A 23,787-nucleotide genomic window follows, 5' to 3' on the forward strand; every position below is an offset into this window, starting at 1 on the left:
CATTTAAGTAATGGAGAGATATTTCTAGGCTTCATTTATTCTTGGTTTGTTTACACAATTTGGCTACATCTGATTCAGCTTTAGTCTGTCCAGGCCCCACTGTAGTCAGTGCACGGCCGAAATCAGTATCGCCACTTGAGCCACAGGGAGAGTGGTTAACAATGAGATTTGGGTCTATGAGGCCAAAATTTAGTCCCTCGGCACCCAAGTCACCAATTCGGAAACAAAACAGATTTTCAGCACTCTGCAGCGTGCCTGTGGATCCTGAGAACAGTAAAGTGCTCATAACTGGCGATTCCATCGTGCGGAACGTTAGAATTCCAAACTACGCTAAATCAGTAGTTAATGTTAAATGCCTCCCAGACATGAAGATATTTGACATAGAGGCCCAATTGGATTGTTTCACTGATGAGGAAGTATCTATCTTATTGCTTTATGATGGCACTAATGATATTTATTTACAAAAATCTGAGGTATTAAAAGGGAGCTTCATCTCTCTCTATACACCAAAGCAAAAAAGAAAATGTTGAAATTTAATAGTTTATGGATCATTACCAAGATTATATAAAGAGGATGTGATTTATTGCAGACTGTGTTTCTTTCACTGCTGGCTATAAACCTGGTTTGCAAATAAAAGTATAGCTTTTGTGAGCAGTTGGGATGATTTTTGTGAAAGGCCTTGATTTTTCAAGAAAGATGGTCTTCATCCTAACTGAACGGGATCTTTTGTATTATCCCAAAATATGGAAGCAAAACTTCATGGCTGACTGATCAGAACACCATCCAGGCTGCATTCTTGTGATCTTAAATCACAGGCTGTTGTTTATCACATCTGTTACTATCCTGTAGCTGTTGCCCATAATCCCTTTTGTGGGGCATCTTATAAATTTAGTCATGATGCAAATCTGAAATTACTTGATAAACAGAAAATTAGTATAATTAGACCAAGGGATAAAACCAGATCCTCCACCAGGGGCACCTGTAATAATAACTTAATTCAAATGAAAATAAAAATATATCACCAATTCAGAGACATCTATGTAGTTTTAAATGCTGCTTATTAAACATATTCTCTCTTGAAAGTAAACCTGCTATGGTAAATGATATTTTATTAAATACAAAATCTGATTTGTGTTTTCTCACTGAAACCTGCATTAGGAAATCTGACACTGTTCTGCTAGCTGAGGCATCACTAGATGGATACAAATTCCTTCATAAATCTAGAGATACTGGTTGAGGAGGCAACATTGGAATAATTCATTGTGAAAGATGCAAACTGCTTCTAAACATTTAGGCAACCTCACATCCTTTGAGCATTCATGTTAAATATAAAAAAAAACCATTTCCAGCACAATTGTAGTGTTAGTCTACAGACTACCAAGGAGATATTCATTGTTAATGACCGAGTTTGGCAATCTTTTTTCTGACTTAGCTATACATTAAGATCACATAGTGTTGATAGGGAATTTTAATGTACACATTGATGTAGAAACTGACACTGTTAGCAAATGTTTTATTTATTTGTTAAATTCAGTAGGATTTTGTCAGATTGTCAAAGGTGCAACTGATAATCTTATCTAGATTAGATTGAATTGTAACTAACAGAGTTGAAATGCAAAATTTAAATATAAATTCATATGAAAAAGTTTGGGAACCCCTCTGAGCCTGCATAATAATTTACTTTCAACAAAAAAGATAACAGTGGTATGTCTTTCATTTCCTAGGAACATCTGAGTACTGGGGTGTTTTCCAAACAAAGATTTTTAGTGAAGCAGTATTTCGTTGTATAATATTAAATCAAATGTGAAAAACTGGCTGCAAAAATTTGGGTCCCCTTGTAATTTTGCTGATTTGAATGCACGTAACTGCTCAATTCTGATTACTTGCAACACCAAATTGGTTGGATTAGCTTGTTAAGCCTTCAACTTCATAGACAGGTGTGTCCAATCATGAGAAAAGGTATTAAGGGATGTAATCAGGAAATGGAAGGCCACAGTCACAGTTGCTGTTAAACCCGGGTCTGGCAGGCCAAGAAAAATACAGGAGCGGCATATGCGCAGGATTGTGAGAATGGTTACAGACAACCCACAGATCACCTCCAAAGACCTGCAAGAACATCTTGCTGCAGATGGTGTATCTGTACATCGTTCTACAAATCAGCACAATTAGCACAAAGAACATCTGTATGGCAGGGTGATGAGAAAGAAGTCGCTTGTTGAATGCAAATGCTCATTTAACAAGCCAGATTCATTTTGGAACAAAGTGCTTTGCACTGATGAGACAAAAGTTGAGTTATTTGGTCATAACAAAAAGCGCTTTGCTTTGCGGAAGAAGAACACCGCATTCCAAGAAAAACACCTGCTACCTACTGTCAAATTTGGTGGAGGTTCCATCATGCTGTGGGGCTGTGTGGCTAGTTCAGGGACTGGGGCCCTTGATAAAGTTGAGGGTCGGAGGAGTTCAACCCAGTATCAACAAATTCTTCAGGATAATGTTCAAGCATCAGTCACAAGGTTGAAGTTACTCAGGGGCTGGATATTCCAACAAGACAATGACCCAAAGCACAGTTCGAAATCTACAAAGGCATTCATGCAGAGGGAGAAGTACAATGTTCTGGAATGGCCATCACAGTCCCCTGACTTGAATATCATCGAAAATCTATAGGATGATTTGAAGCAGGCTGTCCATGCTTGGCAGCCATCAAATTTAACTGAACTGGAGAGATTTTGTATGGAAGAATGGTCAAAAATACCTCCATCCAGAATCCAGACACTCATCAAAGGCTATAGGAGGTGTCTAGAGACTGTTATATTTGCAAAAAGGGGCTCAATTAAGTACTGATGTAATATCTCTGTTGGGGTGCTCAAATTATGCACCTCTCTAATTTTGTTATGATGCATATTGCATATTTTCTGTTAATCCAATAAACTTAATGTCACTGCTGAAATACTACTGTTTCCATAAGGCATGTCATATATTAAAAGGAAGTTGCTACTTTGAAAGCTCAGCCAATGAAAAACAAAAATCCAAAGAAGTAGGAGGGGTTCCCAAACTTTTTCATATGACTGTAAATCCATTAATTTAAGTTATTTCTGATCACTACTTAATTATATTTGATTTGGCTGTGCCCTTACCAATACACTCACAGATTAAAACTGGGCCCGGAAGCTGTGGAATGGTCTGCTTGCTACTATAAGAGTGAATTCCAACTGAAGTCTCACTACTTAAGTGTAGCATACCCTGAGTAGAGCTGCTGATTAACTGTACATACTGCATTTCTGATGTTAGTCATTAGTACTAAAATATAAGTAATATGATAATTATTTGTTACTTACACTGACCTACTTGTTTCTCTTCTCTGTACTCACATGTGGCACTTGGTGCCATTGCTCTACTACTAAGTTGTTTTCCTGCCTATGGAAAAGCCATCTTTGATAAAGCAGCACTGGAATCATTGGGTAGAAGGATCATATCATCACACTGGTTGGCCCAGCACTTACTCAGCTGTGGAATGGCCAGTGAGTGGGAGGCAGCTTATTGGCAGAGGTCTCTAGGACTCTGAATAAATCTGAATCCTCATAAGTGATCTTTTGCATTTTTCTTTGTAGCTGTCAACAAACAGGGCATGTTAAAGCCCATTGCAGCACTCTTGTGTGATTTTGGGCTGTACAAAAAAAAAATTGTTGTTATTAAGTGTGGGCAAGAGAGTAAGCCAACCCATTTCAGACATCCTGGGCACTAGGCACAAAAGTATAGTTACTTTTTTAATCAAACATTCATAACACAACATAATCATAATTATTATGTCATTATAACCATTATTATTTTATTAATTATCATAATCATATATTTAAATCACTTCCTTTGTTACATTGTGTTCCTCTTTTATTAGTTAATTAGCTTTTTGGATCGATTTAAAAAAAAAAATACTCATTTTGTTGCTGTAATAGTAGTAGTAATAGGAGCCATGGTTATTATAGTTAACAAAAACTAAAATTAAAACTGAAACTGTAATTAAAAAAGCATTTTCGTAAACTGAAATAAAAATAATTAACAAAACCAAAATGAAAAACTAAAATTAAATGAAACTATTAAAGTAGCTGGAAAGACTGAAACAAAATAATAATTTACTAAAAATATTTTTAGTTTTGGTTTTTGAATGAATATTCCTAACTCTAAAACAGAAAGTCATCCACCACGAGCCACCCGCATATATTTATCCAGTGAATGGCTAAATTATTTATTAATTTATCTTTTTTTAGTTTACATTCACAGCTCAAAATACCTGATATTGTGAAAATAATCCAGTAGCAGAATTATGTTTTAAAATATTTATCCTACTTTTTCAATTTCTCTCTCTCTCAGTTGAAATATCATATTCTTTTTGTTCTTAACATCACCCATATCATACATTTTGCATACCAGGGATTTTTCCTGCCTTGCATCCAAACTTGCTTGGTTAGGCTCCGGGTTTCCTGAGATCCTGCTCTGGATAAACAGGTTTAGATAATGTGTATATTGTTCGTAATCTCAGTTGCTGTTTCTGTCATTTTGTGCCCCTCTTCACTCCTATTACCTGCTCTTATTCTCTTCATTAAGGGTTTACTGTTCTTATGTGTTGTCTATTCAAGTCTCACTGCTCCTAACCTCAACTCTAAATGCTTGTTTTTCTTTGTTTCCCTCAATACAGCCAGGTGGGGTCTAAACACTGATTCAAGCCTAAGACCCCTGTTCTTCCTAAGCCCCCGTGATATTCATTATCACACCTGTCCAAACACAGTAGAATCTATTTTCTGATTTCTGATATTTTTTCAGGCCTGCAGGTGGTAAAATACTGTCTATAAATTTTATGTCCCTGAGATTTGCACTTTGACAACAAAGACACCCATGCAGAACATGTGAAAAATTACAGGTTTCTGGGATTTTGAACATCTGGCAACGTTTCGTTGAGAACTGTGTTTAGAGTTACAACCCAGGGCAAAGACTTTCCGAGTCTGTGGTCATAAAGCTTATGGAGCCGTTTCTGGACAAAGGCAGAACCATAACAACAGACAGCTTCTTCACAGTGCTTTCGCTGGCTAATAGTCTGCTGCTCCACAACACAACTCTGCTTGGCAAAATAAGTAAAACTGGACTTTCACCTGCAGCTAAAGTCACTTCAGTAAGCAAGCAACTCTCCACGCTGTTGTTTAGATCTGGCAGTGCCATACTGATGGTGTATTACTAGTTTTCCTGTAGACTTCAGGGATTCTAGTGTTAAACTAGTGATGATAGTAATACTGCAATATCTTTTTCACTTTCCTTTTTAGCAAGTGTGGAGATACTCCACAAGTGAAATCTCACTTTGCAATGAGGAAATTCTTTAGATACCACATTGAAATGCTTGCTTTTTAGTCTGGCTGATTTCCCATAGTATTAGTACCCAACCAATAATTCAGGAACCAATATATTGGGCCAATATTTGAACTCTAAATAGACATTGGTGTTAGTTAAACATGCACTGATACATTTCTCTGAAAAGAGCCTGCGCTTGTTATGCAGCTAAGATTTTCCAGAATGTTTTGTTAGCTGTGAATTTATTTGGACTTATCAAACACACAGTTGTATCTTCATGTGCATTACTCACCCTTAAGGAGCAAATATGTTTACTTGTTGTCAGAGATGTAACGAAAAAAAAGTCTTTTTTTTTGTCACATCATTTGTGTATTATGTGTTCTTTAGTTGCCCTGTGTAAGGTGTGAGAAACTTGTCGCAGACTAGTGCATGCCAAGGATTTTCAGTGAATTAAGGCTATACTTGGATATACTGTATTAAACCCTAAGAGGAGGTTGTCTTTTCAAATGGCCTTGGGGGTCAAAGCACAGAGTCAGCCATTGTACAGCATCCCTGCGATACTTTTTAGGTTAAAGGCCTTGCTCAAGGGCCCAGCTGACTAGGATACAATACAATACAATAATACAGTTTATTTTTGTATAGCCCAAAATCACACAGGAAGTGCCGCAATGGGCTTTAACAGGCCCTGCCTCTTGACAGCCCCCCAGCCTTGACTCTCTAAGAAGACAAGGAAAAACTCCCAAAAAAACCTAGTAGGGAAAAATGGAAGAAACCTTGGGAAAGGCAGTTCAAAGAGAGACCCCTTTCCAGGTAGATTGGGCGTGCAGTGGGTGTCAAAAGAAGGGGGTCAATGGTAGTATGGTAGTATCAGGATTGGAACCAGCAACCATCTAGATACCAGTGCATATCTTTAGGCACAGAACCACTACTTTTGGCTCCCCAATAGTTTTTTTATTGAGGACAAGTACAAGATTTGAATGTCAATTAAATTTGTCACTACTGTATTATGAGTGGTACCCTTATGTTTTCTGTGTTTTTAAAATGCATTCAAATTGTAATGCTTTTGCCATGATCACTCACGCTGCATTCAAGCCTACTCTCTTAGCTTATTCTCCTTTTTGCTCTTTTGTGTTTGTCTTCAGGATCTGCTAATGAAATAGGTTAGTGTCAGTCTTGTGACAAATGGGTGTTTGGGAGATATGAAAATGTAAAGGTTACAGTAGTCTAACAAGTCTAATAAAGAGCTACTGTTTCTTGGTGCCATTGTAATATTTGCAAAAAAAAACTTGTAAAAAATCCCGGCAAAGCAATTAAAAACCAGAAAAAAAGGCAAAAACAAATAAAAAAAGCTGGACAAGATTATAACAAGCACGCCCAGGTTGTATAACAGTAATATTCTACATTAAGTAATACATATTATACATAGATAAATACATTCAGTTTAATTCATTTAATTAATCCATGCATCTCACAGAATATATACATGTGTACTGATTCATTTATTCATTAATCCTTTAAAAAAATTCTTACTTCATATAATTATCAGATGAGAATGCATAATTAAACACCTTTGTTGCTACTGAGGGCAGCATGGTGGCGCAGTGGTAGCTCTGCTGCCTTGCAGTAAGGAGACCCAGGTTCTCCCTGTGTCTGCATGGGTTTCCTCTGGGTGCTCCGGTTTCCTCCCACAGTCCAAAGACATGCAGGTTAGGTGGATTGTCGATTCTAAATTGTCCCTAGTGTGTGCTTGGTGTGTGAGTCTGTGTGTGCGGGATTGTTGGCTGGGATTGGCTCCAGCAGACCCCCGTGACCCTGTGTTCGGATTCAGTGGGTTGGAAAATGGATGGATGTTGCTACTGAGGTCATATTTAGGCCAACATGGACTATATTATTATCTTTATAAGCATCTGTTTAACAATTGAGAGATTAAAAGAGAAAAAAAAGCATTTGAAACATCAAAAGAGAAACTGAAAAAATACATTTCTAGTGAATACAACAGCAAGCATTTTTGAGTATTACTCCAGTATAAAATGGACAATAAAAGAGAATTTAAGAAACCTTAGGGTCACAAAAGGAGTAATCAATGAAAATTAGAAGAAAATAGGAAATTAACTGAACAAATATTTCACCCAAGTATTTGTAAAGGCAGAAACAAATGCAGTGTCACATGCAAAAGTAAAAACAAGCTCTGAGTTCATAGATTTTAAAACAGATAAGTCAAATGAGCTTCAGGCCCTCAAAACATTGAATAAATCCCTTGGACATGATAGGATTTTACCAATTGTACTAAAAGAAATTAAAGATGTCATTTACAAACTGGCTGGAAAGTTGAAAATGTGACTCCACTCTTCAAGAAGAGAAACAAAATGGATACTGGTAATTATAGACCAATACAAAAATTATGGAAACTATAATAAGAAATAAATTAGAAAGTATCTAAATAAAAATAATACACTAAGTAACAGCATGGTCTTATGAATGTAAGATCTTGCCAAGCCAATCTTTTTTTTTTTTTGAACAGGCAACTATAATAGTTGGCAAAAGCAAAACATCAATCTACTATTAAATAAAATGCTAAGGTCTGTGTGTGTGTGCGTGTGTGTCCAGTTACATTGATTCTGGTGTAGTTTGTAGGCTTGTGTAACTACCAAACCATAGAGTTGGAGGAAAAACCTTGATTACGTTTTAAAATTATCTGGATGAAGTATTGGGACAGCTTCATTATTAGCTAAACAAGCAAGCTTGATATACTGAATGGTGTCCTCTCATTTGTCAAATTTCTTATGTACTGTAAGTTCATCTGTATGATTTTGTGCTCACTGCACTAGCGGTGCACACTTAAGAAAGAGTGACAAACATAATATATCTCTGTGCTTTGGTTTCATTAAAAATACTCTGATTTAACCTGTTTAAATATTAAATTAAAACATGCTCATGTGAAAACATCAAACACTTAATATTGTATTTTAATTCAGATTTTTTCCAGGAAAACTTGTACTTTAACATACCAGCAATATCAGTCAAATTCGTATTAGTAATTAGGCCCTACTAAGAATATAGGTGTTTTATCTTTGACACTGCTGCATTCTAAATGCTGACATATATCATCAATGCAATTCAAAGTAATTTCTTCCTTTAAAAGAGAACAATACAAGGAACTGTGTATTGTCTGTTCTTCCATATACAGAAACAAAAGTTTGGGCTGTATAAAATTTAATCCAACATTTGTTTATTATCTGGCTGCTTCGATCATTTTATTTTTACCTTTAATTAAGGATCATTATTACAAGATGAAGGCTTCCATATAATTCAAAAATAAAACATTTAAAATGTATTAAGTACAGAACACAAGTTTACATGGAAAGCATTTCAGATAAAAACAATGCATTTATTTATTTTTAATCTTCTATGAATGCCCTGCATTTTTTATTTGTACCATACTATTTGAAAAGTAACTTGGAATCAGACTATATTACTTCACAGCAGTAGCTGTTAGCTAGCAGCACTCGCCTTTGCAAACTCTTGTAATAAATTATTTAACACTAAAATATCAGTAAGCCTAAATTATGCATACTTTATGCTCTTATTAAGGTTTGAGTACTAACTGATTTTTCCTATCAGGTTTATTTCCCAACTCTTGTTTTGTCAAATAAATGTTATGATAATAACTTACTTCATTTGGTGTAAGGAACTTAAATGTGTTTTTTTTTACTTATTTTCACTTTGATATTTTTTTCTGCACATGATGCTGTGAAGTACTATAGCCATACACTATAAATTATATTTATTATTCATCTATTTATTCATTATGATTGTTCTGACAATCACTTCTATAGTTTATTGTTATGTGCAGTTCTCCAAATATTTAAGCAATAATTTGTTTAATATTTTACAGATAGAGCTACCTTTTCCTGTGGAAAATATTGCCTCTGTTGCTAGAAATGAATTTCAGCAGATGATAAAAAAATACTGCTTATCTCAGGAACAACTGGATTTTATACATGATATCCGTCGACGAAGCAAAAATCGAATTGCTGCACAACGCTGTCGTAAAAGAAAGCTAGACTGCATTCAGTATTTAAAATGTGAAATTGATAGACTGGTAAGTACTAATAGTTATTTTTAATCCAATAATTTTTTTATTTAAAAATACAGTAGTTTAATATAAATATGGATTGCAATTCAAATATGCATTCAAATACAAAATGCATTTCTTGTTTGAATGCTTATTAATACTGTATTTTGTATTTTCTTTTTTAGCCTAGTATGCTTTTCTGAGTCACTATTATGTATAATTATGTTTAGATTTTCCAACACAATTTCTTAAATAAAAGATGAATTAACTTACCTGTTTTTCAAAAAACTTGCCTGTCTCATATTCATGTTATGTCTATATGGGTCCCAGAAGATCATAAAAGGTTTATAATTATCATAAACTTAAACAGCTATCTTTTGTAGTAACTTTAATATCATTAATATTTTCTAATTTTAGTGGACACCTGGAAAATAGGACAGATTACCTAATAATGTATTTGAACACTGTTATTTTAGCTCCATGATCTCCTACCTGAGATGGAAATTTTTTGCTTTGTCTACAAGTTCTAACTTAACGCCAACACATACTATCCTAACAAAATACCTTTTGCCACTCTCACAGTAGGGATACATATGGAAAGGAGAGAGAACAAATATTTTAATAAAGAAGGTCAGATCCTGAAAATATCTATTTCATTTCAAGTTTGACCTCAAATGACCTCAAGACACAAAGCAGAAAGAAAGAAAGAAAGAAAGAAAGAAAGAAAGAAAGAAAGAAAGAAAGAAAGAAAGAAAGAAAGAAAGAGAAAGAAAGAAAGAAAGAACAGATCATTTGACGTGCATGACACATGAGCTCTGACCAAACACATTTCAACACATACCACATTATATACCTCACCACTGACTATCTTATTTGAGTGTTTTTCTTACTTGGCTACAGTTAAGATGTCTCAGTCAACCACTTTCAAAGTTGTTCTTAAGGTATGTGATGGATGCACTGGTTTCCTGCATTGGATGGCACCAGTTTTGAGACTGAAAGAATCCATAGAATCTTCTTCATCCTAACAGACTTAGTCAAGTCTCAGGTTCACATCATTCACTTTAAATATAAGTCTGACTTAAAATCTGGTTAGCACAAGTGCAAAAGGAGCTGGACTGTGACAATTCTTACCTTACCCATATTGGGGGACAGGTTCTGTGCTTACATATTTGGTGTTCCAACAGGTCCACCTTACCTGATAACCATTACAGAAATCAGTAGAAATGGCACTCAAATGCTGGAAAATGTTCAGACAGACAATCTTTAATTACAGCTGTCTTTGAAAGATAATCATCAGATTATAAGAAAAACCAAAAAGATGTTTGCTACGCATGATGGACGTATCTCACTAAGGTCTAGAAAGTCAAGATCTTTTATCCTCTCAGAGTTACATAAGCCAAAGTCATATCAATCCTATACAGATGTGCCCTATTTTCTTGAGCAGACCTTCATCTGATTATTGCAGCTGGTTGACAGTACTTTTCACTTCTAAATATGTCAAACAGTTTTGAGTTCATGCAGGTCAATTAAAGTTTTTGGACCTTCACCTTGATAATACTTGACCTCTTGGTTGGAAGAGACCCAACGTGAAAAACTCTTTTTCTGTATCTTGACATGGATTGCCTCATTCAGCAGATGCTAATGGAGGGTCTAACAAGAACAAATATCTTGTGCTGTTTCTTTTTGGGGCGGCACGGTGGCACAGTGGGTAGCTCTGCTGCCTTGCAGTTGGGAGACCTGAGGACCTGGGTTCGCTTCCCAGGTCCTCCCTGCGTGGAGTTTGCATGTTCTCCCCGTATCTGCGTGGGTTTCCTCCGGGCGCTCCGGTTTCCTCCCACAGTCCAAAGACATGCAGGTTAGGTGGACTGGCGATTCTAAATTGGCCCTAGTGTGTGCTTGATGTGTGTGGATGTGTTTGTGTGTGTCCTGCGGTGGGTTGGCACCCTGCCCAGGATTGGTTCCTGCCTTGTGCCCTGTGTTGGCTGGGATTGGCTCCAGCAGACCCCCATGACTCTGTGTTCGGATTCAGCGGGTTGGAAAATGGATGGATGGATGTTTCTTTTTGGTAATAGAGAGGGCTTCAGCATGTCCTACAGTTTTGTATCTGAGAAAGACAAATATTACCTTTGAAAGAAAAAGAATTCTGACATTTTTATTTTTTTCAAAGGCACTTGACAGAATTACAATTAGATCATAGCTTATACCCCCATCTTAGTTCAGTATGTCCATAAGTATTTCACAGTGTATGTAGTGTGTTTTTATCATACATCATTTTTAAATTGTTTTTTTATTAATCCAAGTAGCCTTTTTAATTATTAATTTGCATTGCTGTTTATCCAAAAACCAGCATCTTTGAAGATTAGCCTGGGAGACTCCCAAGGTTTATTTGATTCTCCAGCAAATCCGGTTCTGGTGGTTGAGGCATTAAATATTAGAAAAAATTTTCATTTTATGGTTTCTCAAACTGTTTTCTTTAGGCATTGCAAAGCTCTGCACAAGGAACTCTTACACTGACTGCTCCTCCTAATTAAAGTACTCTGCTTTCCTCAGTGTTACCACAACATTGGATGGTTCACTAGATGTTCATTACTGAACTATTTTGTTAAATGTAGTTTCCAGCATTGTTTCTTTACATTTCTACAGTGGGTCTTTAATTTTTGATACTGTTTTTTGCTCTTTCTGATCCATTCTTCTGATGTAGTGGGGGGTTTGCTGTGTTTGTTTATTGCTATCGCTCCCTGCAGGAGGTTCACAGCTCCACAAATCCAACACAGACAAACACAGGTCACAAGTTCAGTACACACAATTTTTTTTTTCTGGGAAAAGCTTTCCCTTATGTTTCCAATCTGCTCAGCACAGTACAGCAAGCAGAATAAACAACACCAAAGCACACTTTCTTTCTTTCTTTCTTTCTTTCTTTCTTTCTTTCTTTCTTTCTTTCTTTCTTTCTTTCTTTCTTTCTTTCTTTCTTTCTTTCACTCTGCTTCCACCTCAGCTCCTCTCAGCAAGCTTCATCTCCCCTCCTCCCGACTGGCTCCTGGAACAAAGGCAGGAGGCTCCTTTTTAGTTGAACCTGGGAATGCTCCAGTTGTCTCGTAAGTGAAGTTTGGAATCACTCCCAGGTGTGGTGAAAGCCCAAAGTAGGGCTCTGCATCTTCCACAGCTCCCACTGGTAGCATCCATGGAACACAATAAGGCTGCATTGAACTTCAACTTCCAGCGTGCCCTGCCAGAATCTGTGGTGCCACAACAGCCTTTGGGAGCTGCACTCTAGCACCCCAAAGGAGGTAAAGCCCTGACCACGCTCCCCCTCATTCCTTCCACAATATTGGCCGTCGAGACACTATAAGGGCCAATGGAAAGGGGCTTTCCCTACCGTAACATTCACTGTGGCAGGTGTCAGTGTCACTTTCCTCCTCCGTGGCCCTTTCTTTATATGTCTGTGTTTCTGAGATGTGGTTTTACAATTTTGTTTTTCACTCCCTTTGATGGCTTTGAGTGGTTGGGCGAAAATTGGATGGTAGTTTTAGGGTGTTCTGTTTTTTTTTTTTTTTTCTTCTTTTTTTAACCTTATTTCAGCTGGAGGTTTGTTGGAAGAGCCTGGACATACATCAAGCATCCAAATAAACTATACATATCAAGCACACACACACACACACACACACACATATATATATATATATATATATATATATATATATATATATATATAATATGGAAGAGAAGGTCTGTGTTACGGTTTGCATATTTGCAGCTGGAGATCCACGAAGGGAGAAAAAACGAATCACGTATCATAAAATAGTTATTTTATTCCTGAGCTTTCAACCCCTATCAGGGGTCTTCATCAGAGGATAGTGCTTAGACTTACAAGAATCAAAGGCAATATATAGCAACACATTCAGTGGGGGGGGTGGGTGGAGGTGACTAAGTCAGTATGATCAATGGGGGGGGTTGTATCTAACTGCACGGAATTTTATGGACTCCCAAAAATACACAAAACACCACTAAAATACAGACCAGTGGTTAGCCTAATAGGCGGACCATCATACAACTTGTCAAAAAGACTTTTCCAACTACTTAAACATTTAACTGACGACTCAGATTATTCCGTCAACAGCGCGGAGTCGGCATTACAGCGCTTGAAAGACGTATCCATCGCCGAGGACGAGATCATGGTCTCGTTTGATGTTGTATCGCTATACACCATGATCCCGATCCAACTGGCCACAGAAACACTATTAATGAAACTGGATAGTGACCCCACCATAGAGACAAGAACCAAACTGTCCATCAAAGACATAATTCACCTAATATCACTTTGCCAAAAAACTCACTTTCATTTCAACGGCAAGTATTACACACAGAAAGAAGGCATGCCAATGGGATCACCGTTATCTGGACTCCTAGCTGAACTGGTAATGCAGCGATTTGAAAACATAGCTTTATCCCAGATTACACCCAAAATTTGGATACACTATGTAGACGACACATTCGTCATATTAAGAAAGAACCAGCTGAATGAGTTCTACAATCATATTAACACAATATTCCCTGCAATCCAGTTCACAATGGAAAAAGAAATCAACCAACACATTAGCTTCCTGGACATTTACATCACAAGAAATACTGACGCCACCCTGACCACAAGTGTTTACCGCAAACAATGCTACTCAGACAAGATTCTACACTTCGCCAGCAACCACCCGGTATCTCATAAACGGAGCTGCGTGAAAACCCTATTCAAACGAGTCCACACGCATTGTAATACCAAGGAAACAAAAATTAATGAGAGACGCTATCTATTCCATCTTTTCACCTCGAACGGATACTCAAAAACATTCATTAATCGGAGTCTACACAGCAGACGCCAAAGGAATCAGCATACAATCGACTTAAATCAGAACCCCCACCCCACCTGGCATTCACTCCCGTATCACCATAATGTGTCAGAAGGCACTGCACGCACCCTGACCAAGTGGGGCATCAGAATAGCACATAAACCCATGAACAATCTGCGCATGGTCCTGTTTAATGCTAAAAACAAGAAATCTACAGCCGAAACACAAAACGCAGTTTATAGTATTCCATGCAATTCTTGCTCAGCAGTATACATAGGACAAACATCAAAAAGAATCTCAACACGTGTACAGGAACATCGCAACGCCGTCAGAAGAAAGGATGCACTATCGTTGATATACGCACATACTAAATCGACAGGACACACATTCAACTGGGACAACGTAAAAGTAAAATTTAAGGCCAGTACTAAAAGTGCCAGAGAGTTGGCAGAGTCTTGGCTATCAGATGAAAACGCCATCAACAGACACTTGGACATAAATCCAGCATATGCCAACTTAAGAAGGACATGTACACAATAATTAAACTATACAACCCCCCCCCCCCCCCCCCACTGAATGTGTTGCTATATATTGCCTTTGATTCTTGTAAGTCTAAGCATTATCCTCTGATGAAGACCCCTGATAGGGGTTGAAAGCTCAGGAATAAAAAACTATTTTATGATACGTGATTCGTTTTTTCTCCCTTCGTGGATCTTCAGCTGCAAATATATATATATATATAAAATATATATATATATATAAACTAAAAAGAGTTGTGTGACACAATAACTTTGAACCAAGTTAATACAGAGTACTATGTAATCACAGTAATATCACAATGGCAGGAAAGAACTATGGAAACTCATAAATGCAGTTACAGCGTATAATAAAAAAATCTTGCGGGAATAGTTAGGACATAAGTCTAATATGAATGACAACACACAAAAATAGACCTAGTAAAAGAAGCTACAAAGCCTAATGAGCATTTGATGAGACCTCTGTGGTATTTTGTAACAGCGAGCAAGCATCTCAGTGTGATAAGTTGTCATTGCAGATATCTAAATTTGCTTTCAATTGCTCACATGACCATCCATCCATCCATTATCCACCGCTTATCTGAGGTAGGGTCGTGGGGGCAGCAGCCTAAGCAGGGAAGCCCAGACATCCCTTTCCCCGGCCACCTCCTCCAGCTCCTCTGGGAGGACCCCGAGGCGTTCCAGGGCCAGCCGGGAGATATAATCCCTCCAGCGTGTCCTGGGTCTGCCCCGTGGCCTTCTCCCAGTGGGGCATGCCCGGAACACCCCCCCAGGGAGGCGTCCAGGGGGCATCCTAACCAGATGCCCGAACCACCTCAACTGACTCCTCTCAATGCGGAGGAGTAGTGACTCTACTCCGAGTCTCTCCCGGATAACTGAACTCCTCACCCTATCTCTAAGGGAAAGTCCAGCCACCCTGCGGAAAAAACTCATTTCGGCCGCTTGTATCCGCGATCTTGCTCTTTCGGTCACTACCCAAAGTTCGTGGCCATAGGTGAGGGTAGGAACGTAGATCGACTGGTAAATCGACAGCCTCGCCTTTTGGCTCAGCTCTCTGTTCACCACGACGGACCGTTGCAGAGCCCGCATTACTGCGGATGCCGTACCGATCCATCTGTCAACCTCCCGCTCCATTCTTCCCTCACTTGTGAACAAGACCCCGAGATACTTGAACTCCTCCACTTGAGGCAGTACTGTGCTCCCAACCCGGAGAGAGCATTCCACCCTTTTCTGGCTGAGAACCATGGCCTCGGATTTAGAGGTGCTGACTCTCATTCCCACTGCTTTGCACTCAGCTGCGTACCGCTCCAATGAGAGCTGGAAGCCACTGTCCGATGAAGCCAACAGAACCACGTCATCCGCAAATAGCAGAGATGAGATTCTGAGGTCAGCGAACAAGACCTCCTCCCCTCCTTGGCTGCGCCTAGAAATTCTGTTCATATAACTTATGAACAGAATCGGTGACAAAGGGCAGCCCTGGCGGAGTCCAACCTCAACAGGAAATGAGTCTGACTTATTACCGGCAATGCGGACCAAGCTCCTGCTCCTCCTGTACAGGGACTGAATGGCTCATAACAACGAGCCTTGTACCCCGTACTCTTGGAGCACAACCCACAGGATGCTTCGAGGGACACGGTTGAATGCGTTCTCCAAAGAGAAGGCACACATGACCATTTCCTCACAGGTGGCGCAGTTGTAGTGCTGCTGCTTTGCAGTAAGGAGACTGTGGAAGATTGTAGGTTCGCTTCCTGGTTCCTCCCTGTGTGGATAGCGCTTTGAGTACTGAGAAAAGCGCTATATAAATGTAATGAATTATTTTATTATTATTATTATTTCAGTTTAAATAACAAATGAGGTATGCACAAAAAATAAACCAAGAGATACACATCAAAAGGCATTCTCTGCTTTTCTCACCTTCCTGTGTGCATTCCTATGTGAACAAAATCTTGAAAGTTACAGTATCTCTTAAGTCGCTGGGCAGAACCCAGCTTCTTCTGTATACAGGGCATAGGCTGAATATCCTCTGACACTGACAATAGTGTCCATCTTCACAATGCGGCTTCTTTGCCAGAGAAGCTACAACTGGAGTGATGTGATAAGATGATCAGCCGGTCAGTAGGTAATCTTCTATTAGCCATAATAATTTAACTGACAGGTTTGGTTTCTGTTTTACTGTTTGTTGACATACAGTAGAAGGCCTGGCTGCACCTATTAGTTTTTTTTTCTTTCTTAATATAGGGCCTTCTTAGAGTTATATATAATGAGTTTCAGTGGAAATATACTCATGAAAATAATTTTTCCAGGACTTACTCTTATTGTTTGCTGGTTTTAAACATTACAAGTTTCATATTCTTTTGAAACACTTTGTGTATGGTACCTCAGCTCTGAGTCATGTGGCAGCAGTTCTTTAAGCTATACAATTCTCTTTGAAGAAAACATTAAGGGTACATGAAGTATTAAATTGATTTAATCACCAGTTTCAGGAGAGAAGATAGACGTGTGCTATACATGTTATAGCATATTCTGTTTTCCAAAATTTGAAAGCTACAGTGATATGCTTGAAAAATCATGTGACCAATATTTTGTATTAACGTTTTAACAGTATGTTTTGAAAAAAAAAAAATTTTAACAAGTGTTTTATCATTTATCTGTCTAGATTCACTTTTTGAAAACTGCAGCAATAACGCCAGCGTACTATTTGTGTTTCTATTTACAGAAAAATGAAAAGAAGAAGATGCTGTTTGAAAGTAACCAGTTAAAAATAAACATTGAAGAAATAAAGCACAATCTTTCTGGTCTTTGCCATAAGATATGCAGTGAAGCTGCTCTTAAACCTGACCAAATCAGTGTTCTTGCCAAATATTCTTCTCCAGAATGTCCGCTTTCTTCCCTGATGACAGAAGGAAAGGATATCAATGAATGTGATCTTCTGGTATCTTCTATTAAGGACTTTCCTGTAGATACTTTAGTTGTAGGCTTTACAGAAGAGTCTAAAGTTTAGTCTATTAATGATGATTGTACAACAAATCTCAATCGTTTATTTTCAGGGATACACAACAAATTCTTATAACAATAAAAAACAAAATTATGCCAAAAATATGAGAGTTTTATGAGGAAGCAGATATTTGACATTATTGACCTGAATCTTTTATAATAAGCATTAGATTCTCACAGAAGATATACTGTATATGTAATATAAGGAACAAAAAGTTAAAAAATTTTTCCACATTGAAAAGCAATGAAGCTAAAAGACAACATTTCAGCAGTATAGTCTTCATCATGTTTACAACTGGAATATTGTGGTCTTTTACCTTCTTTCCCATTCGTCATGGTTTTACATTTTTATACTTGGCAGATGTATGCTGTTATAGTCTTTCACTATCTCTATATGTAATGTATTTGTGTTCCATGTATTTTTAAATGTATATACAGTAGTTTTCAAGCCAACATTCAAAATAGGTAATCAGACAGCATCACACAGAATATAACATTCAGTACTTAGTAGCTACTAGCAGTTTTAATTATGCTACAGTCATCTAACCTTTGCACAAGTCGACTTGCGAATGGTGTACAAATGCAACTTCCAACAAAAATATTTAGTAGTTATATGTCAAGATACATTATGGTGGTTTTTCAAGAGTCAACCGTCTTCCATGTGCCATCAAAATATTTTTGATGCAAGATGCTAGGAGCACATTGTGTATATCAGTGGGATTAATCCACTATGTCATCAAAGCAAATGCTGTACAAACCTAAATTTTCATATGCTGAATGTATGCACATTATCATTTAATGGCTTTAATAAGCCTACCCTTGAAAGCATGCAGGCACGCCCTCCAATATGTTTTCATGATTCTGAAAGACACTTTCATTATTTTGCCATTTTAGTTTTTCTTACTTTAGTTTATTAATATATTGTGGTGATACAATTTGCTAATGAACTTTCATAAAAAAATTATAAGTTATTATCTTTCTTAACACTAGAATCCCTGAAGTTTACATTTTTTTTTCATTGTCCCAGACCTCCTTAAATTTTCCTGACAAACGCCAAAAACCTCATAGTTCCTTATCACTGCGCTAATAGCTTGCTTTTGTTTTGTAAATGTGTAAATGCTACACCCATCTCCCACCCCTGTTCAGTCAGATGAAGGCATCACCAGGCTGCAAACATCACAGTTCAAGTCTGTATTGAAGTGTTTATCTGATGATTTGTAAGGAATTATGTAGGTAATGAAATACAATAAGAAGAGAAAATGTTTTCTTATGTTACATTATAATGTTGACGTGAAGTGTAGAATGTGTGGAGACTGAACCCCAAATATCCAATAAACACTTTCACAAAAGATGTAACAAAATAAATATGCTTTTACTCAAGAATAAAAGTGAAGAAAAAGAAGCTGATCAATTGACATGTTGCTAAAAGCCCAGCTATCTGTCAGTACAAAGTAAAGGATGTTCACATATATGTGTGTTTGCACTTTTCATTTTCAACCAGTTGTCACAGTAGTAATGCTATTCTGTCTCAGATGGCGCAGTGGAAAAGCCACTACTTAGCAACCTCAAGGTAATAGGTTCGAATCTTGCATCGTCCTTACATTTAGCGCTTTGAGTAGTGAGCTGCTATTATTTTCACATAATAAAAACATATATTTGATGTGAGTCTGTAACATCCTGCATAAAGTTATGGTACTTGTAAAAGTTAGCACTGAAGGGATAAAAGCAGACATACAAATGCAGCCCAATCATTTCTTCTTGGTGTCTTGTTGAGCAAACAGACACCACAATGTCTATGGTGAATGTTACTTTTCCTCGCACACAGACATTCACATCAACATGTCATTTGAACAATTTTTTTACTCAGTTTTATTCAAGAATCCAAGAATAAAATTGAATTAAAAAATAGTTCAAATTCAGTTTTATTCAAGAATCCAAGAATAAAACTGAATAAAAAAAATGAGAAACTGTTGAAGTGAAGTGTGTAATGTGTGAATCAAAAAAGAAAAATTGCACATAAAGTAGAGTCTTAACAGCCTATGTAAAGTTATGGTACTTATAAAAGTTAGCATTTTCTTTTATTCGGTTTTATTGTCTCAGTCACGTTCACATTGCCTCGATCTGACACTGTTAGTTTTCAGATAGAGACGTGAATTAACGAAGTTACTTTTTGTGAAAGTGTTTATTTGATATTTGGACTTCAGTCTTCACACATTACACACTTCACGTCAACATTTTGTCATTATTACTATAATATATGAAAAATGTTCTGTTTTAGTTATGTGTTCAACATTTCTTGCCTAGCAAAAAACGGCATACTACATTTACACAGATTATTGTAGACATGGAACAGACATGCAACCTGCGTATATCAAATAACAATGTATTATTTTCCTATACAATTCCAGACATCTCACTCACAGATAAACAGACTTCAGCTGCCTTGGTAGGGGATAGGATAGCAGGCTGCCTGCCCACAGCCGATTGACACATTTGCAAAATAAAGGTGTTATTAGCTTAGTGATGAGGAGTTGCGAGTAAAATTAAGGTGGCCCAGCATTATGAATATTTTTGCAGGTTTCAGGGATCCTAAAAATATTACAATGGAATGGTTTTAACTGTTTCTGTTGTGTAGCACATCAAATGCTTATTGATACAGAAATACTTTTATGTGTGTCAATAATGTCAATAATCCCAAAAATAAACATTCATCTATAAATATTCTAACAAAAACAAACAGCCACCTATAAATTTGTATTTTATAACCCTACATTTACTCTAATCTCAGTATCAGAAAGCATTATTATTTCCGAAAATGAGCCATGCAGTGATTTTGCAAATGCATTTAAAATGTATAGTTTCCCACTTGTATACTTGTTTAGTTGATATTAGATTTGGTAACAAATCCTAAGTAGTGCGACTATTGGCATTGAGTGGATCTTTATTTTCTATTTTGTTTTTCAACAATGCAAAAATCTACTTAAATATAATTTATTTATTTAGTGTCTCTTAATGTCTGCTTCTTGATTGGGTACTACTTTTAATGGTTTGTAAATATTTTTCCTTGGAATCTTCTCAGCTGAAGGGTTTTTTTAAATAAAATTACAAAATATAAAAAATATCATAATAAAATCTTCAGTAGCATTCAATAAATTTACTGCCACCATAGCATATTGACAATCAATAAATCAAGCAATACTGGTCTGGAGGGTGACTGCTTATGTAAATATCGGACTTAGTTATCATGTCATTCATGAAGAATATGACAAATACACATGGAGCAGATGTCATGTTTCAATGTAGAATGACTGTTTACAAAAGAAACATGGTAAGTTTTTCATAAATATAAACATAAAAAGACTTTTTGTTTCTTTCTAAAACTATATTGATACATTTTTACTGAATTACTACTTAAATTTGTTTCAGTAATAAAGTTATAATTCATTTTACATTCATTATTTTTTTATAGTATTTAACTAAAAATGTAATATTTTTTTAAAATAAAAGCCATATGTAAAGTAACGTTCAATTGCAGATTGTAATAACATAGACTTGCAGGATTTTTGGGTCATGTATTTCACATTTTAGATGCTTTTGTCTGCCAACAGTCATTTTGTGATTTTAGCCTTCTTCAAATTTTTGATAATAATAATATGATTTGGTATATACTGTATATGTTTAGACACATATACATAATTTTCAGACATGTAATGTATACAGCCACAAAAGTATTCAGTCCCTTGATCAATTCTCTAATTTACTGAATAACATATCCTACATTGAAATTTTGCCTTGTGACATTTTTATATAATATCACTGAATCTCACAATTTTAATCTGATGTTGTTTATGCATGAAAACATTTAAGAAAAACATGTTTGTATGTGTATTATTTTTTGGCTCATCTAATTTGTCTTTTCTCAATAAGATCTTTGACTTTATTAATGCTGCACTGATTTCCTTGGCTAATATGCCATTAGTATGATTTTTTAAATGAATTAGAACCTGACTGGACATTAGTAATTCAAAGAGTTTTTGTGTGTAATCACAAGCTTGGTTTTTCTTATAGTTGGTGGTTATGTTGTTTGGTAGTGATAAGCAAGCTAATATCAAAGTGAAAATAGATCTCTGCAAAGTGGTCTAAATTAATGACAAATATAAAACATAAAATAATTGATCACACAAGTATGCCACCTTGCAGACCCCCGTGAACCTGTAGTTAGGATATAGCAGGTTGGATAATGGATGGATGGAAGTATTCCACCGTTAAGTCAGTGTTTAGCAGATGCACCTTTGGCAGAAATTCCAGCTTTGAATCTGTGTGGACAGGTTTTTAGGCAGTGTAGTTTTTCCCCATTCTTCTTTGTGTAACTGCTCAAACTCTGTCAGGTTACATGGGAATGGTGAGTGAACAGCCTTTATCAAGTTCAGCCACAAATTCTCAATTAGAGTGTGGTCTGGACTTTGCCACTCCAGGATATTAAAATTGTTGTTTATAAGCCATTCCTTTGTAGATTTGGCTTTATGCTTGGGGTCATTGTTTTGTGCAAAAGTCTGGTTTTCATCCAGGATACCCTGTATTTTGCTGCATTCATTTTACACTCACAAGCCCTCCAGGGACTACTGCAGAGAAGCATCCCAACAGCATGAAGATGCTACTGTCATGCTTTGCAGTAGGGATGGTATGTTTTTGATAAAATACAATTTAATTTTGGATCATCAGACCACAGAACCTATTTTCAGCTGACTTCAGGGTCTGCCTTGAGCCTTAAGGCAAACTCTAGCCAAGATGTCATGAGCTCTTTTTTTTAACAGTGGCTTTCTCTTTCTCACTCTGCAATGAAGCTGTGACTGGTGAAGCACCCAAGCAACAGATGTATGCATAGTCTCTCCAATTTTAGTCACTATTGCTTATAACTCCTTCAGAGTTGTCATAGATCTCTTGTTGGCCTTTCAGAATCACTCTGTTTTTGTGGATAGACTAATTTAGGCTGGTTTACATCAGTACCATACTCTTTCCCTTTCTTAAAGATTGATTTAACAGTACTTAAAGGGACATTCAGTGACTTGGATTATTTTTTTATATTCATCTTCTGACTTGTGATCTTTTCTCATGGATGCTTTATTGTTGTGTAGGTTAGGCCACAATATTGAATACACACAAGTTTGACCTTCCAGATACGGGTACATTTATACTACAGTCAATTGAACCCTTGACTAAAGATATATTATCTCCATTTTACTAACCAACCAGCTGCACCATTCATAATCTAAGGGGGTGAATATGTAATGTGATCAGTTACTTTGAAAAGAGAGGGTGAAAACTTTTTATAGCCACTGTATGTGAGTTTGCAGCAATTAAAATTTAAAAAATTAAGTACCTGTTATTTTAACCCTTCCTCTTTTTCATTGAATCTTTCATTTCCAACATTATTGTGCATAAATAATTACCTTTTCCACCTGTACTTATTAAATGCCATTTAACCATTTTTGTTTGATATATACAAACCCTTTACATAAATGTTCATTGTGAGATTATTATGAATGTAAGATGTGCAAGACATCATAATAAAAGTAACTTAAAAATTCTGAAATAGACATTTGTTTTATTTTCTTGTGGCCTAAATAACGTTACTGTATAATGATTTAAATCCCCACACTTCCATCCACCCATCCTGAGTATGGTCACGGGGAAGTTGGAACCCATCCCAGCAAGTATTGGGCCCAAGACTGGAACGATTCCTGAACAAGGCACTAGTCAATCTGTGGGTCCGCAGCTTCAAACAAAAAGGGCCAGTTTTAAATCCATAAAGCCATGTCACTCTCCGTGGGCGTGATTGCACGACGCAAGGAAGTTAATGAGGTATTTGGGGCGAGTCGTTCCGTTCTGGCGGAATCAAAGAAAAGGGAGAAGACAGAAAGAGGTTAAAAGACGTTAAAGGCAGTCTTGGCAATTGATCTGGTCACCTCAAAGGAGGAAGCAGTAAGAACTTGGGCCCCATGAAGGAGAG

At 36.8% G+C, this 23,787-nt stretch overlaps 1 protein-coding gene across 1 annotated transcript in view; it reads left to right on the plus strand.

Moving 5' to 3' along the window:
- LOC114650331 (transcription regulator protein BACH1-like) overlaps positions 1 to 23,364 on the plus strand; it is a 152,178-nt gene extending 128,814 nt beyond the window's left edge. Inside the window, exons 4-5 of the mRNA XM_028799897.2 lie at positions 9,230 to 9,436; positions 17,500 to 23,364. Coding sequence (XP_028655730.1) covers positions 9,230 to 9,436; positions 17,500 to 17,784 — 492 coding nt within the window. The 3' untranslated portion in view covers positions 17,785 to 23,364. The remainder of the gene's footprint in view (positions 1 to 9,229; positions 9,437 to 17,499) is intronic.
- Positions 23,365 to 23,787: the final 423 nt, after the last annotated feature.

This window comes from Erpetoichthys calabaricus, chromosome 4 (genome assembly GCF_900747795.2).
Source record: "Erpetoichthys calabaricus chromosome 4, fErpCal1.3, whole genome shotgun sequence".
In the NCBI taxonomy this organism is placed as follows: domain Eukaryota; kingdom Metazoa; phylum Chordata; class Cladistia; order Polypteriformes; family Polypteridae; genus Erpetoichthys; species Erpetoichthys calabaricus.